Consider the following 17,313-nt stretch of genomic DNA (forward strand, 5'->3'; position numbering starts at 1 on the left):
TTAGTTTTATTTATGAGATGAAGCTTCACTGCTGCCTCCCGGGTTCAAGCAATTCTCTTGCCTCAGCCTCCAGGGTAGCTGAGATCACAGGCATGGGCATGCGCTACCACGCCTGGCTAATTTTGTATTTTTAGTAGAGATGGGGTTTCTCTGTGTTGGTCAGGCTGGTCTCTAAGTCCCAACCTCAGGTGATCCACCTGCCTCGGCTTCCCAGAGTGCTGGGATTACAGGTGTGAGCTGCTATGACCAGCCATAGCAAGCTTTTAGAGTAAAGATGTGTGAATATCTTAGACTATCTTGCAAAAAACTCTTGCAAAACTTGTGACCACAGGGAGGTTAAATAAGCATCTTTCCTTTTTTTTTTTTTTTTTTTTTGAAAACGAGACTCACTCTATCACACAGTGTTACCCAGGCTGGATTGCAGAGGTGTGATCTTGGCTCACTGCAACCTCTGCCTCCCAGGTTCAAGTGGCTTTCCTGCCTCAGCCTCTTTCAGGTGCATGCCACCACACCCAGCTAATTTTGTTATTTTTAGTAGAGATGGAGTTTTGCCGTGTTGGCCAGGTTGGTTGAACTCCTGACCTCAAGTTACTCACCTACCTTGGCCTCCAAAAGTGTTGGGATTACAGGCGTGAACCACTGTGCCTGGCCGGCATTGCTTCTTTTATGAGATTGTCTATGATGCATTCCTTGGTTGTCATGGCTGTATTAGGCTGTTTCTTCATTGCTGTGAAGAAATACCTGGCCAGGTGTGGTGACTCATGCCTGTAATCCCAGCATTTTGAGAGAGTGAGGCAGGTAGATTGCTTGAGCCCAGGAGTTGGATACTAGCCTAGGCAACATGGTTAAATTCTATCTCTGAACACAGACATACACACACACACACACACACACTCTCTCTCTCTCTCTCTCTCTCTCTCTCTCTCCCTCTGTCTTTCTGTCTCTCTCTCACTCTGGCTGGGCATGGTGGTGTGCACATCTCTAAGCACACACACACATACACACCCCTACACACACTAGCTGGGCATAGTGATGCACACCTATAGTCAGTTCCAGCTACCTGAGCTCAGGAGGTAGGGACTGTAGTGAGCCATGATCACACTACTGCACTCTAGCCTGGACAACAGAGTGAGACCTTGTCTCAAAAAAAGAAAAAAGAAGTATCTGAGGATAGGTAATTTATAAAGAAAAGAGGTTAAATTGGCTCATGGTTCTACAGGCTGTACACGCATAGCACAGGCATCTGCTTGGCTTCTGGGAAGGCTTCAGGAAGCTTTAAGTCATGGCAGTTGATGAAGCAAGAGCAGGCACATCTCATGGCAAGAGCCAGGAGTAAGAGAGGGTGGTGGGGAGGTGCCACATGCAAACACCCAGACCTCATGATAACTCACTTATTATTGTAAGGACAGCACCAATCCATGAGGGATTCACCCCTATGATCTAATCACCTCCCAGCGGGTCCAACACTGGGGACTGCATTTTAACATGAGATTTAGAGGGTACAACAGCCAAACCGTATCAATGGCGGTTTTGCTTTAAGATGGTATCACTCTTGCCACGCAGCAGGCTTTTCTTCCATCACTTGGGAAGGGCGCTGGCTTTCTTTTTTTTTTTTTAACCTGCAATTACTTTTACAATATGTTCAATTGTGACCTCTGAAATTCTTGTCTCATAGAGAATTTGAAATGTTTAATCTTTATTTTTTTTAATGAGAAATCTCAAACATACAAAAATATACAGAAAAATATATTTAACCCTCATTCTATTCCTGTCACCCAGCTTTGATAGTTACCAACCTATAGTGGCCAATCATGTTTTATTTATACAGCCATAAGTATAACACTCCTCCATGCCCATATTATTTTAAGTAAATAACAACACATAATTCCATCTGTAAATATTTTGTTATGTATCTTTAAATGGCAAGATTCCTTTTTAAAGGAGCATAACTATGGTATTATTATATTGGAAAAAGTTGATCATTTCTTAATATCGTCAAATATCTAGTCTGTTCAGATTTACATGATTGTTTCATGATTTTTAAAAATAGAATAAAAAATTGTCCAGGGCCATGGGTGGATCACTTGAGGCCAGGAGTTCGAGACCAGCCTGGCCAACATGGCAAAAACTCGTCTCTACTACAGATAAATAATTAGCTGGGTGTAGTGGTGCATGCCTGTAATCCCAGCTACTTGGGAGACGGAGGCACGAGAATCGCTTGAACCTGGGAAGCACAGGTTGCAGTGAGCCGAGATTGTGCTGCTGTACTCCAGCCTTGGTGACAGAGTGAGACCTTGTCTCAAAAAAAAAAAAAAAATTGGCCAGGTGAGGTGGCTCACACGAGTAATCCCAGCACTTTACTGGGATCCGCCTGAGGCAGGCAGATCACAAGGTCAGGAGTTCAAGGCCAGTCTGGCCAACATGGTGAAACCCTGTCTGTACTAAAAATACAAAAATTAGCCAGGTGTGGTGGCTGGCACCTGTAGTCCTAACTACTTGGGAGGCTGAGGCAGGATAATTACTTGAACCTGGGAGGTGGAGGTTGCAGTGAGCTGCGACCACTCCACTGTGCTTCAGCCTGGATGTCAGAGTAAGACTCCATCTCAAAAAAAAAATTGTCTAGGTAAAATTAGGGAAATAAATTAATATGGCTCCTATATTTCTTAATTTTCAAATTCTCCTTGTCTTTTTTCCCTCTTGCCATTTATTTGTTGAAGCTAGATTGTTGTCCTATAGAGTTACATATACCCTGATTTTACTGTTTGTATTTCAATGGTGTCATTTAAGTTGTTCCCTGTCTCCCATTTTCTGTGAATTGGTAAGTCTAAAGAATTTGTCACATTTAATTCCTGTTATGGGGGGTAGGTCCTAAAACATAGGTGGTGCTGTATGCTGCCAGTGGGATGTACAGGTGGTTTTCTATTTGTATGATGTTAGTGCCATTCATGATCCAGTAACTCATTAGATTACAAAATGGTGGTAATTTGTCTTTTAAAATTTCTTCTTTACTTATTAGCTGGAATATTTCCATAAAGGGAAACGTCTCATCAACTATTTGGTTATTTGAGGTATAGTTAGTATAGGACAGATGGAATAAATGTTTGATTCCTTATTTGATTGTTTGTTTGTTTTGAGTTGGAGTCTTGCTCTGTTGCCCAGGCTGGAATGCAGAGGCATGACCTCGGCTCACCATAACCTCCGCCTCTGGGGTTCAAGCGATTATATTTTTGGTAGAGACAAGTTTTCACCATATTGGCCAGGCTGGTCTCAAACTCCTGGCCTCATGATCCACCTTTCTCGGCCTCCCAAAGTGTTGGGATTACAGGCGTGAGCCACTGCACCCAGCCTATTTGCTGTTTTTATTTATTTATTTGGGACAGAGTCTGGCTCCACAGTGTGGCCCTGGCTGGAGTACAGTGGCACAATCTCAGCTCACTGCAACATCTGCCTCCTGAGTTCAAGCGATTCTCCTGCCTCAGCCTCCTGCGTAGCTGGGACTACAGGCACGTGCCACCACGCCCAGCTAATTTTGGTATTTTTAGTAGAGACAAGATTTTGCCATGTTGCCAGTCTGGCCTTGAACTCCTGACCTCAGGTGATCCAACCACCTTGGCCTCCCAAAGTGTTGGGATTACAGGCATGAGCCACCACACTCGGTCTATTTGCTGTTTTTAGATAACAGCTTGGTTCTGTAGTCTCAAAAGATGACGGCTCTGTGATTTGTGTGTTGCTTTAATTCTTTTTTTTTCAATCTGAGACGGAGTCTTACTCTGTTGCCCAGGCTGGAGTGCAGTGCTGTGGTCTCAGCTCACTGCAGCCTCTGCCTCCTGGGTTCAAGTGATTCTCCTGCCTCAGCCTCCTGAGTAGTTGGGATTATAGGCGTCCATCACCATGCCTGGCTAGTTTTTGTATTTTTAGTAGAGACGGTTTTACTATGTTGGCCAGGCTGGTCTCAAACTCCTGACTTCGTGATTTACCCACCTCGGCCTCCCAGAGTGCTAGGATTACAGGCATGAGCCACTGCGCCTGGCGCCGAGTGTCATTATTATTCATAGAATAAACATATTGTTTAACATATTTCAGCTTATTGCTGATGTTTTTCTTATTGAGGCTCACATTGCTCTGTTGCTGAAACCCTTGGGAGCCTCTTCAGGTTAGCTTATAAGTCCTTTTGCCTCAACCCCAGAAGTCTTCAGTAGCTTCGATAGATGCTTTAGGTCACTGTGTACATTTCCTGCCTAAGATCTGTAGTTGGCCATTTCTCCAAGGAGCACTGGTTTCTTTCAGGAGGAGAACTGGTCTAGGTGCTGAGGATGAAGCGTTAATCTCAATGTGAATAAAGCTAGGAGTGAACAGTGCTGTGTAGTCCTTGGGGCTCTGAGTGGATCTGGTTCCTCCTATGGACTCTGCTGACAATGCAGCTTGCTGTGGGAGATGTCTATCTTGTAACTGAATGATAGAAACAATCAGATAAAAATGGTCCCTGTTTTATTTGATCAATGTAATCTTGCTCTCCAGTGTTTACTTTTGGTAAAATACATGGTAATAATATGTCTGCAGGTGTCACTAGTCACCTGCTCTTCCTAAGGGATGCCGGGTCTTGAGGAACAGGGAGTAGAGACACTGAACTGCTTTATATACTCACATCTGGGATCATCAGGTTGGACATGGGGTACTGTCTGGCTAACTAACATTTCCTGGCCCCCATGATTGCAGAGTTCCAGGTTCTACATCAGTACTTGGTTCTCTGAAATATGTGCTTAATTGGTGTCTCATGAGTATGGAATTAAAATCCATTTTACTGTTGTATTAACTTAGAAGGAACATAGCCTTGGTTTCCTTACTTAACTGTGTGAGCCACAAAGTAAGAAGATAACCATCTCCTTAAAAGCTGCTGTTTAGGTAGCTGCCTTCTGATGGATAAATCTTTTCCACAGATTTGGAAAGTAGCAAAGATGCATCTGTTTCATAATTACATGGTAGCTTTCCATCTAATGAATGCCTGTGTAGGCTGCTATATTAATCATACAAAGAGAATAGTAGAAGAAAGTTACTTTGTACTTATTTTTCAGGCTTTTCGTGTGTTCTCACTTCATTATTGTGGGGTTTCTGCAGACAGCATCCCTGTGGAAGACAGGTTGTCCTGCTTATTGTGGTGTGGCAGTGGCTTAAGGGAGAACTGGAGCCCTGACTTCACCCCCACCCCACTCTCTTTATTTGACCTGAGATTTTAAATAAAACAACTTGCATTTCAAGGTGAGTTAGCTTCTGATCTTAATACAACCTCTTTTCCTTCAGGAAAAAAAATGCTAAAATCAAGACAGGGTACAAGCGTGAGCACATTAACCTGGGCTGCGACATGGATTTCGACATTGCTGGGCCTTCCATCCGGGGTGCTCTGGTGCTGGGTTATGAGGGCTGGCTGGCTGGCTACCAGATGAATTTTGAGACTGCAAAGTCCCGAGTGACCCAGAGCAACTTTGCAGTTGGCTACAAGACTGATGAATTCCAGCTTCATACTAATGTGTAAGTGTGCTTAGGGCAGTGGTAGAGAGGAGGGCAGTGGTGGGGGGAGCCGGGGCTGGGGGCTGCTGTGTGTGTGGTAAGGGGATGCTTTTCATTATTATTTTTTTTAAAGGAAGTGCAATTTTTAATCACTGTAAAGTGAGTTTGTTGGCATCAGATGACCCAGAGGGCCTGATGCTATCTTTCTGTTTCCCACCTACCCATTTCCTGAAATGTCTTAGATCCTTTCCACTCTACAAACAGTAAATACTGCCACTGGTACAGAGTGGCTGATTAACTACATCAGGGACCTGGAACCAGTCCAGAGCGTGTTCTTTCCCTGCAGTTTTTGTTTTAGTTAACAAAACAGCTATCTTTCTCTGTCTAATGCTCGAGGTTTAGCCTGATAACAGGTAGACATGGTAGACAAATGTAGGAGCTGATTATCTCAGTTACAAAGTATCTTCTCCGTAGTGAAACTGTAAAAGTAACTATTGGACAGTATGGTGAAGGGAAACAGTGATTACAGGTTGGGAGAGAGTCCCTTGTAATCAAACTTGAGAATTGAAGTAGAGTGATGATTTAGGTTAAGGGAAACAGATTTCATTCATGAATCTTGTTTCATCCGTAAATCTTGTTTATTTAGTTTCATGAGGAATTAACCTGTGGCACAAGCTGGATGTGGAGTTACCAAGTTTATTTCCTTCCACTAGAGGTCACTAGAGAAGTAACTTCTTAACACAAATGATGTTAATGTGTAAACTAATATTATTTTCATTAATAAATTTTTTTGAGCAATTTTTATCATTACTTTGGAATCCGTTACAGCTAAAATGTCACAGGAAAACCATAGACATGGGCATTCTAGTGGTTGCCAGGGGGCGGGGAGGGTTTGACTATGAAGGGGTGACTAAGGGAGTTTGAGGGAGGGAACTGTCCTGACTATGGTCGTGGTTACATGAATCTGTGTACCTGTGTTAAAATTAATAGGAATGTTTACCAAGAAAATATCCATCTTATTGTATATTAATTATGAAAAGGTGAAACATACAAAAAAATTATAGGAAACATATCACATGGATAGAAATGTTTTTAAATGTAGAATTCTGATTGGCATGGGAAGTGTTTTCTTTGGTTTGAAATTGGGCATTGACACCAATTTTAGGAGGAACAATGGCTGTCAGCCGTTTCTTTCATATATCTAAGCTTCAACATTTTTAATAAGCAACAAGTGGGTATGGTTTATTTTTGGAACCAGCACGAAGAGCTGACACAGCTCATCTGCGTTGCCCTGGTGCTTGCAGGGGCCCAGATGCATAACGGAAAATCTTTGTGCTTCATGTAGATGAATTTGAACAGTTCCCCTGTTTATGGTTTTTTGTTTTGTTTTGTTTTGTTTTGAAGATAGGATCTCGCTCTCTCACCCAGGCTAGAGTACAGTGGCACAGTTTCTGCAGTCTCCACCTCCTGGGATCAAGTGATACTCCCACCTCAGCCTTGCAAGTAGCTGGGACTATAGGTGCACGCCACCACACCTGCCTAATTTTTGTAGTTTTTTTAGAGACAGGATTTTGCCATGTGGTCCAGGTTGTTTTTGAACTTGTGAACTCAAGCAATTGGCCTGCCTCAGCCTCCCAAAGTGCTGGGATTACAGGCGAGAGCCACTGTGCCTGGCCTCTGTTTATGGTTTTGAAAGCTCTGTACAGGAAGGCAGTATTGTGTTGCTGGTTTTAAGATATTCTGAAAAGTTTGGCCTTTTAAAAACATGTAAGTCCAAGAAACTTTCCCACTTGAATATATTACTAAAGTCTTTCAGAAACCTGTTATTTTTTTTGACAGGCTGCTGTTTTGTTGTAGCATACTTGGGCTGTTTAAAGAAGACAGGATTCCCTGTGAATTAGGCAGTGCGTGGGTCTCCCTGTACTTTCTGGAATTATAATGTCTGTCTAGCCAAATTTCATGGGGAAATGAGAATTTTGTAATGTGTGGCTCACACTTGTAATCTCAGCTATTTGGGAAGCCGAGGCAGGAGGATCCCTTGAGGCCAGGAGTTTGGGACCAGCCTGGGCAACATAGCAATCCTCTGTCTCTAAGAAAATTTTTAAAAATTAGCTGGGCATGGTGGCAACATGCCTGTGATCACTTGAGCCCAAGAGTTTGAGGTTGCAGTGAGCTATGATTTTGCCATTGCTCTCCAGTCTGGGCAACAGAGCAAGATCCCATCTCTGAAAAAAAAAAAAAAGAAAGAAAATTTAGAATGTATTATCTAATTTAGGGAGAGTGTCTGGTGAAGACTAGAGTTTTTGTTTTTAGGTCTAGAAGCCCTTTGCTGGATTCCAAAGTACATGGGCTCTGACTCGCAGTTACCAATGCCATTTCCACTGGAAATGCCCATAGTGCTGGGGCAGAACTCAGACACTGATTTTATGTTAAAGATGTTTGAGAGGGTCTAGGCAGACTTGAAGTCCATATGATGCAAGGAAGATGGCCATTCCTTTTTTAAAAATTACAGCAATAAAATTTTTCTTAAAGGAGTCTGAGCCCATAGTTTTTAAAATCAGACAGTACAGATGAGCTTATGAAAAGCAGTGATTCCAACCTGCCTCAGCCTGGTCCTCCCAGCTCTCCAGTGGCAGCCACCTGAACTGTTTTTGTTTTCTATGGTTTCCTCTGTAGCGAAGGTTGCTTCTGACCAGGCACTGGTATGCACTGTGCGTATAAACAACAATCTGAAAGCAGTAATGAGAGGCAGTATATGATCTGTGCAGACCCCAGCCTGACAGAGGACAAAGTGTAGATTCTCTGAGCGCTTCATATGCTTTTTTAGTGGTAACAGTGACTGCATGGTTTGTATAGGCTGTTTAGCCAGGTGGGGCAGACTTCCAAATTCTGAGCGCTTAAGCAGGGCCCCCAAAGAGGAAGAGGAGGATTTAAATGACTGGAGAGAGGAAAGGGATATTCCCAGCAACTGGAGTCATTCCGTGTATTTGGAAGAGAGCAGAGAGCTTGGCCAGCTGGGGTTTCATTCTGAATGTTTTTGAAAGAGGGAGACATTTTACGATGTAGTGAAAAAGCTCCCTCAGTCCTGCTGGAACTGTGGATGTTGCAGCATGGATGAGCAGTATGCACAGGTGGACAAATTGAATTGTGAATTAAGCTCTTGAATTGCTGCTCCTCCAAGAGGCTGGGTCAGTGTCAACTCTATCCCCCCAGCAGTCGCTGCAGCAGGTTGTGCCAAGGGCTCTAACTTGACTTCTGAGGCATATGCCCTGCCTTTCTTGCCATTTCTGGTGGTGGTCTCATTTTTTTCTTTTTCCATATCATTTTTTTTTTTAAGCCAGAGTCTCACTCTGTCGCCCAGACTGGAGTGCAGTGGTGTGATCTCAGCTTACTGCAACCTCTGCATCCTGGGTTCAAACGATTCTCCTGCCTCAGCTTTTTCGGTTGCTGGGATTACAGGTGCCCGCCACCACGTCTGGCTAATTTTTATGTTTTTAGTAGAGACAGGGTTTCGCCATATTGGTCAGGCTGGTCTCAAAGTCCTGACCTCAAATGATCTGCCCACCTTGGCCTCCCAAAGTGCTGGGATTATAGGTGGGAGCTACCATGCCTAGACTTCCATACCATTTTTATGGTAGAATCATTTATAAAAGTAATAATATCAGTAGCAGTAAAAACTAAATCACTCAGAATCTCACTGCTCTACTTGCTGCTGCTTTTTTTCCTTATAGAGACGGAGTCTCGCTGTGTTGCCCGGACTACATCCTGGGCTCAAGCAATTCTCCTGCCTCTGCTTCCCAAAATGCTAGGATTACAGGCATGAGTCACTGCTTACTTCCTCTCCCCCGGTTTTTTATGTTTCTTTTTTTTTTATGAGACAAGGTCTTGCTCTGTCACCCAGGCTGGAGTGCATGGTGCAGTCTAGGCTCACTGCAACCTCCACCTCCCAGGTTCAAGCGATTCTTCTGCCTCAGCCTCCTGAGTAGCTGGGATTACAGGTATGTGCCACCAGCCTGGCTAATTTTTGTATTTTTAGTAGAGACAGGGTTTTGCCATGTTGGCCAGGCTGGTCTCGAACTCCTGGCCTCAAGTGATCTGCCCATCTCGGCCTCCCAGAGTGCTGGGAGTACAGGTGTGAGCCACTGTGTCTGGCCAGGTGCGTGTTTCATTCTTACTAGGCTTCCTGTAATTGAGTATCTGTTTTGTGAAATTTGGTAAACTTCTGACTTCCTCTAGTACCAGTATTGGTTCAATCCATTTCTGGCATCCTGTTTATTGGGAGACTTGGGTAGATCTGTCTGGGCTGCAGCTCTCCTCCCTGGGAAGCTCAGCATCTGTGCTCTGCTCATTGCAGGAATGACGGGACAGAGTTTGGCGGCTCCATTTACCAGAAGGTGAACAAGAAGTTGGAGACCGCTGTCAATCTTGCCTGGACAGCCGGAAACAGTAACACGCGCTTCGGAATAGCAGCCAAGTATCAGATTGACCCTGACGCCTGCTTCTCGGTAGGTATCTGTGGAATCACGCATCTCATAGGCCCATCTGCTACTTAGGTTGGAATCCTTCAGGTTTGCTGGAATGCTGTGCTTCAGCTTACTTGAAGTGAGAGATGCGGCTGGGCGCGGTGGCTCATGCCTGTAATCCCAGCATTTTGGGAGGCCAAGGCGGGCAAATCACTTGAGGTCAGGAGCCCTGGCCAACATGGTGAAACCTTGTCTTTATTAAAAATACAAAATTTAGCTGAGTGTGGTGGTGTGTGCCTGTAATACCAGCTACTCGGGAGGCAGGCAGGAGAGTTGCTTGAACCAGGGAGCTGGAGGTTGCAGTGAGCTGAGATCGTGCCACTGCACTCCAGCCTGGGTGACAGAGTGAGACTCCATTTCAAAAAAAGAAAAAAAAGACTCCATCTCAGAAAACAAAAACAAAATGGGAGACATTGTCACTTTGAAAAGAGTTCCAAATGAGTACAGTGATCAAAGTATTAGTACTTCTTACGGGTATCAGGCACTCTGCAGAGCCTTTTATGAAGACTACTGTGTTTAATCCCATTTGAAATAGGTGCTTTGTTTTTTTGTTTTAAATTATCTCTGGGTTTTTAAACTTTTTGTTTTTGAGACAAGGTCTTGCTTTGTTGCCCAGGTTGATGTAGTGGTGTGATTATAACTCACTGCAGCCTCAACCTCCTGTGCTCAAGTAATCCTGCCACCTCAGCCTCCCAAGTGGCTGGGACTACAGGCACACCACCATGCCTGGCTAATTAAAAATAATTTTTTAGGCTGGGCACGGTGGCTCACGCCTGTAATCCCAGCACTGTGGGAGGCTGAGGCAGGTGGATCATGAGGTCAAGAGATCAAGACCATCCTGGTCAACAAGGTGAAACACCGTCACTACTAAAAATACGAAAAAATTAGCTGGGCATGGTGGTGTGCGCCTGTAGTCCCAGCTACTCGGGAGGCTGAGGCAGGAGAATTGCTTGAACCCACGAAGCAGAGATTGCAGTGAGCCGAGATCGTGCCATTGCACTCCAGTCTGGGTAACAACAGCAAAATTCCATCTCAAAAAAAAATAAATAAATAAAATTTTTTTAGCAGAGATAACATCTCTCTGTGTTGCCTGGGCTAGTCTCAAACTCCTGGCTCAAGCTGTCCTCCCACCGCAGCCTCCCAAAGTTTTGGGATTACAGGAATGAACCATGCCTGGCCAATCATCTCTGTTATTTATTTATTTTTTCTTTTTTTTGAGATGGAGTCTCCCTCTGTTATCCAGGCTGGAGTGCAGTGGCATGATCTCGGCTCACTGCAACTTCCACCTCCCTGGTTTAAGTGATTCTCATGCCTCAGCCTCCCATGTAGCTGGGACCACAGGCACCCGCCACCACACTCAGCTAATTTTTGTATTTTTAGTAGAGATGGAGTTTCAGCATGTTGGTCAGGCTGGTCTTGAACTCCTGACCTCAGGTGATCTGCCTGCTTTGGCCTCTCAAAGTGCTGGGATTACAGGCGTGAGCCATTGCACGCAGCCAGTCATCTGTGTTTTTACAAATGAGGAACTAGAAGGTTAGAGAGGTTGAGTAACTTGTCCAAGGGTACACAGCAGGAAGTTGCTTGGGACTGGATTTGAGCTAGACTGGCTTACTGTTGAGTCTCTTCCATTAATACCAATTCCTTTTCTATAATGCAGACTGTTAAGCACTTTGAAATTTAGGGTGCTAAATGATAATTTCCCACCTCACATTTCATTTTTCTGTTCAACTCCTGCATTGCCTATTAATAAATCAGTAGTCAGTTGGCATCTTGCAGACTCTCTTGCATTGCTCACAGGCCCTCAAACTACTTCACAGGTTTTGCAGTAAATCCTGTTGGGCTCATTTCTGTTGTCACAGGGCACTGGAGGCTGTACCTCTTTAGGGTGGAATGAGGAAATCTCATGTTGTAGAATGGTTTCTGTACTGGTTTGTGTAATTGATGGACAGCCCACTTTAAGTCTCCTGAACTAGAACCAAATTTGGCTCTCTTAAGAGCAGGCACTTAAAAACAAGAGAAAAGGGGCACTGGCCCCCAAGAGGCCTTCCTCCTCTCTGCTTTGTTCTTATGAGGGGTTTCAGATCTCAGAACACCATTTGAACAGGAAAATATGCACCTAAAATTGGTATCTTTTGTGTTGAATTTAATGAATCTCATGAACAAGATGGTCATAAAAAAATTTGATTCTGAAGTCCAAGGTTGGTTGACTAAAAAGCTCTTACTGATTTTGGAGATGGAATTGCAAAGTGTTAAACGTAATGTTTTCTCTGTTTTGTCATTTCCTTGACTAGGCTAAAGTGAATAACTCCAGCCTGATAGGTTTAGGATATACTCAGACTCTAAAGCCAGGTATGTGTTGCTTGTGTGTGAAATTGGTTCTTTGTTTTAAAAAAAATTGTGGTGCTGGTTTGCTGATTTATGTCATAGTAAAATGTTTGTATAATACAGTGGGTATATAATAAATGGGTATATAAAGTTGTATAATTAAATGTTTATAAAGGAGTATGGATGATTATAAAACATTTAGAGAATATGAGATGTAGCAAGTAGGAGAAAAAGGCTGAGGCTAACATATATTCTCTGCTATTTTCTTCCATCCTTTTTTCCAGTGTGTATATAATGCCTGATACTTATTTCTAGCAAATTCTCAAAACTAACTTATAAATCAGCCCCATTGTAAAAAGACAAATAGGAAAAGTGGTTTGCAGGTTTCCTCTGCACAGTAAGCTAGGCCAGTCCATGGTGTATTATAGTTCTAGGGTGTAATATCACCTTTGAACCGTGGAAACCTAAGATTACCAGCTACTCCCTGAATCAGGTTATTTCAGGGAAGGTCAGTTTGTTGTACGTGTGTGTACACTATGAACCTGAAAATGTCATCCCTTAGGTTGGATTCAGGATTGAGGTTTCATTTAAAGAGATGATTGCTAAAGAAGCTTACTGCATGCTGCCAGTGCTAGAGACTAATTATACCAGGGGAACAGTGGGAGGAAAAAGGAAAGTGGGGTTTCAGAAGTAGATTTGGGTAGGCTCTCTGGGCAGCAGGATAATTATAGTTGTTTTATAAGCTCACTGTAGGATACTCGTTAGTCAGATAGTGTTAAGTAACAAGGATTGAAGGGCCATGTAGTTTGGACCCTGCTGATAATACCTGGAACAGGTTCTGAATTTGGTGTTAACCTTTCTTTTCTCCATTCCTCCTCCTTTCCTCTCCCTGATTTTTCTCCCTGCAGGTATCAAACTGACACTGTCAGCTCTTCTGGATGGCAAGAACGTCAATGCTGGTGGCCACAAGCTTGGTCTAGGACTGGAATTTCAAGCATAAATGAATACTGTACAATTGTTTAATTTTAAACTATTTTGCAGCATAGCTACCTTCAGAATTTAGTGTATCTTTTAATGTTGTATGTCTGGGATGCAAGTATCGCTAAATATGTTAGACCTCCAGGTTAAAGATGATTCAGCTTTAAGATGTTACCCTTTCGGAGGTACAGAAGAAACCCATTTCTGAAAAAGGTCCTTTCAGTGGTAGACTTGGGGGGAACTTGGGAGCCCCTTTGAGATGCCAGGTTTCTTTTTTATCTAGAAATGGCTGCAAGTGGAAGCTGATAATATGTAGGCACTTTGTAAATTCATATTGAGTAAATGAATGAAATTGTGATTTCCTGAGAATCGGACCTTGGTTTCCCAACCCCAGTTTATGAGAGGCTCGCTGCTTGGTGGTGTGTACAAACTCACTTGAATGGGACTTTTTAAGATAGATCTTCATGACCTGTTCCCACCCCAGTTCACCTCTTTTGCACCAAAAGGTCTGCAGGGCGTGGTCACTGTTTCTTTTGTGCCATTTTGGGGTGGAGAGGGTGGATGTGATGAAGCCAATAATTCAGGACTTATTCCTTCTTGTGTTGTGTTTTTTTGCCCTTGCACCAGAGTATGAAATAGCTTCCAGGAGCTCCAGCTATAAGCTCGGAAGAGTCTGTGTGATTGTAATCACATGGTGACAACACTCAGAATCTAAATTGGACTTCTGTTGTATTCTCACCACTCTGTTTTTTTTTAGCAGTTCAATGGGTACATTTTAGAGTTTTCCATTTTGTGTGGAATTAGATCTTCCCCTTCAAATGCTGTAATTAACATCACTTAAAAGAAACTTGAATAAAATATTGAAACTTCATCCTTCTTCTGTTGTCTTTATTAATAAAATATAAATAAACAGGGCATTTGTTGATATTTGTTTTTTGTCTCCATGCCCTTTATGTGTATTATATGTTATTTGTTTTCACTTGCTGTATAACAAATTACCATAAAATTAGCAGCTTAAAACACGAATTTATTGCACAGTTCTGCAGGTCAAAGCCAGGCAGGCATGCATGCCTGGGCACTGCTTAGGTTCACACATTGCTGAAATTGGGGTGTCCACCAGGCTGTCTTATTTTATCTAGGGGTTTGGCATCCTCTTCCAGGCCCACAGGGTTGTGGTGGAATTCAGTTATTTTCAGTTGTAGGATAGAGGTCCCTGTTTCTTTGTTGGCTGAGCCACTCTCAGTGCTTAGAGGAAGACAGCATTCCTTGCCACGTGGTCCCCTCCATCCCCAGAGCCAGAAACAGAAAAACTCCCTCATGTGAAATCCCTCTCACACTTCAGTCTCCTACAGGAAGAGCCTCAACCCTTTTAAGGACTCGCCTGATCAGGTTAGGCCCACCGAGGGTAATCTCCCTTTCTTAAAGTTAACTGCCAGGTAAAGTAACCTAATCACTGGTGATATACTTTCATATTTGCAGGTCCCTCCATGTGGTTCATGGGGAGGGGTGATTTTTGAATTCTCCCACATATTTATATATTTTAAATAACTTGATTGTGGAGATTTCAAACACAATAGTAATGAACTCCATGCATGATTCAGCTTCAACAAATATGAACATTTTTTTCTATACATGATTTTTTGGCAGAATTCCTTTTTTTCTGTTTGAAAGTGACATTCAAAATAGGAACCATCTACTTTTAGCATTTTATGCAACTGATCATCCAAAAACTGTGGGCCTCAGTAATTGGTCATAGCGTCTTCAGGTTTATAAGGACTTACAGCTATTTCTAAGTCAGTGTTCACTGAACCTGTCCAGAGATTATGGCACATAGTGGTTGATGGGAACAACTACTCAGATGTCAGGTACAGTATTAAAATGTTTTATTTTTTATTAAAAAAAATTATGACGGAGTATTGCTCTGTTGCCCAGGCTGGAGTGCAATGGTGTGGTCTTGGCTCATTACAACCTCCGCCTCCCAGGTTCAAGCGATTCTCCTGGCTCAGCCTCCTGAGTAGCTGGGATTACAGGTGTCTGCCACCATGCCCGGCTAATTTTTGTATTTTTAATAGAGATGGGGTTTCACCATATTGGTCAGACTGGTCTCGAACTCCTGACCTTGTGATCCATCCACCTTGGCCTCCCAAAGTGCTGGGATTACAGGCGTGAGCCACTGTGCCTGGCCTAATTTTTGTATTTTTACTAGAGATGGGCTTTCACCATACTGGCTTGGCTGGTCTTGAACTGACCTCATGATCCACCTGCCTCGGCCTCCCAAAGTGCTGGGATTACAGGTGTGAGTCACTGTGCCCACCCAAAATATTTTATTTCTAGAGACAGAGTCTTACTTTGTCACCCAGAGTGAAGTGCAGTGGCATCATCATAGCTCACTGCAGCCTTCAACTCCTGGACTCCAGAGATCCTCCTGCCTTAGCCTCCTGACTAGCTGTGATTACAGGCATAAGCCACCATGCCTGGCCCTAAAATATTTAAAAATGTATAAAGGGTTCTGTTGAGTATGAGGGAGTATTTCCCTCACTAGTTACTTATTGTCTGCCTGTTGTATGCAGCATGTTGCAATATCATTGTGCAAAATGCCTTGAGGTCATAATATCTCACCAGTTAAGAGAATTGAGACAATCTGGTATGAGGACACAAATGGACAAAGTGGACAATAAGTCAGGGAAGAGGGCCGCAATATGTTTATTATAGATGAACTTTTAAAGTCAACAAGCAGAACTAAGATTGAGAAAATCATTTGTTAAACTGAGTGGTTTTACAGAAAACTTGAGTACAGCTCAGAGAAGTGAAGTCCTGGGGAACTGGGAGGACTTTGCACCTTGGCTAAGGTGGAGGGTTTGCAATAAGGGCACCATTCAGTCTATATGGGCTTGTGGGGGATTTCAGGAAATGTGCAGATGAATGACTTCTTAGTTTTCTTAACACAGAGTTTGTGTGTTTCTGAGCTGTCAGCAGGGTGAAATAAAAGCTTAGGGGAAACCAGATTCAGGAGTAGAACACAGGCCCTTTAGAGAGGCAGCTCAGCTGTGTCTCGGGGGACAGCAGCAACCTTCCGAGGGAATTATAGAGACCAGAGTGGTGAAGCTGTGGGCACAATAAATGTCTTGCTTAACATCACTCTGAATTTCCTAAAATTGATCAAATGGAACTTTTATGATTTGAAGCCTGTATCTGTTTATTAAGGAAACATTCACAGAACGTACACACAGAGCAAAGTATGGCGCCAGGGCCCAAAGTGAATTTCACCTTCTTGGAAGTTTATATAACTTTGCATTTTTATATACCGGGATTTGAAGTAACAAAATTTAACAAGAGAAGCTTAGGAAACCTGGAAGTTATTTTCAATGGCAGCCCCTCACCCCTACTTCCTAGCCACCTTTCTTTTCCTCCATAATTAAACAAAATTTTTTTAAAATTATTTTTGAGATGGTCTCTCTTTGTCGCCCAGGCTACAGTGCAGTGGCCAGATCTCAGCTCACTGCATCCTCCACCTCCTGGGTTCCAGCGATTCTACCTCAGCTTCCCGAGTGGCTGGGATTACAGGCAGGCACCACCACGCCCGGCTACTTTTTGTATTTTTAGTAGGGATGGGGTTTCTCCATGTTGGCCAGTCTGGTCTCAAACTCCTAACCTCAAGGCCCGCCTTGGCCTCCCAAAGTGCTGGGAGCCACTGCACTCGGCCGGTGCATAATCCCTTTATCATCTTGTATACATTGTATTTTACACCATAGTCGTCCTCACAAGACAATAAACTACAAAGGCAGGGAGGTTCGTTTTGTTCACTGCTGTATCTTTAATAGGGAGAGGTGCTAAAACTTCATTGAAAAAAAATGATTGTGGGGAAAGATTTTTAAAAATTACTTATAATCCATCACCCATTAGATAGGACTAAATAACATTTGTGTTTCTTTCGCCTTTGAGAGAGGAAAAGCAGTTACTTCACTTTTGTGATCAGTCTATT

The 17,313-nt window shown here is 43.2% G+C and overlaps 1 protein-coding gene across 8 annotated transcripts in view; it reads left to right on the forward strand.

The window, feature by feature from the left end:
- The window catches only part of VDAC1 (voltage dependent anion channel 1), a 31,946-nt gene extending 17,744 nt beyond the window's left edge, over window positions 1-14,202 (forward strand). For all 8 annotated transcript variants that reach the window (XM_035290848.2, XM_078364837.1, XM_035290846.3 and 5 more), the window contains 4 exons: window positions 5,299-5,526; window positions 9,860-10,010; window positions 12,320-12,377; window positions 13,262-14,202. In XM_035290848.2, coding sequence (XP_035146739.1) covers window positions 5,299-5,526; window positions 9,860-10,010; window positions 12,320-12,377; window positions 13,262-13,353 — 529 coding nt within the window. In that variant the 3' untranslated portion in view covers window positions 13,354-14,202. The remainder of the gene's footprint in view (window positions 1-5,298; window positions 5,527-9,859; window positions 10,011-12,319; window positions 12,378-13,261) is intronic.
- Window positions 14,203-17,313: the final 3,111 nt, after the last annotated feature.

Source organism: Callithrix jacchus, chromosome 2 (assembly GCF_049354715.1).
Source record: "Callithrix jacchus isolate 240 chromosome 2, calJac240_pri, whole genome shotgun sequence".
Lineage (NCBI taxonomy): Eukaryota > Metazoa > Chordata > Mammalia > Primates > Cebidae > Callithrix > Callithrix jacchus.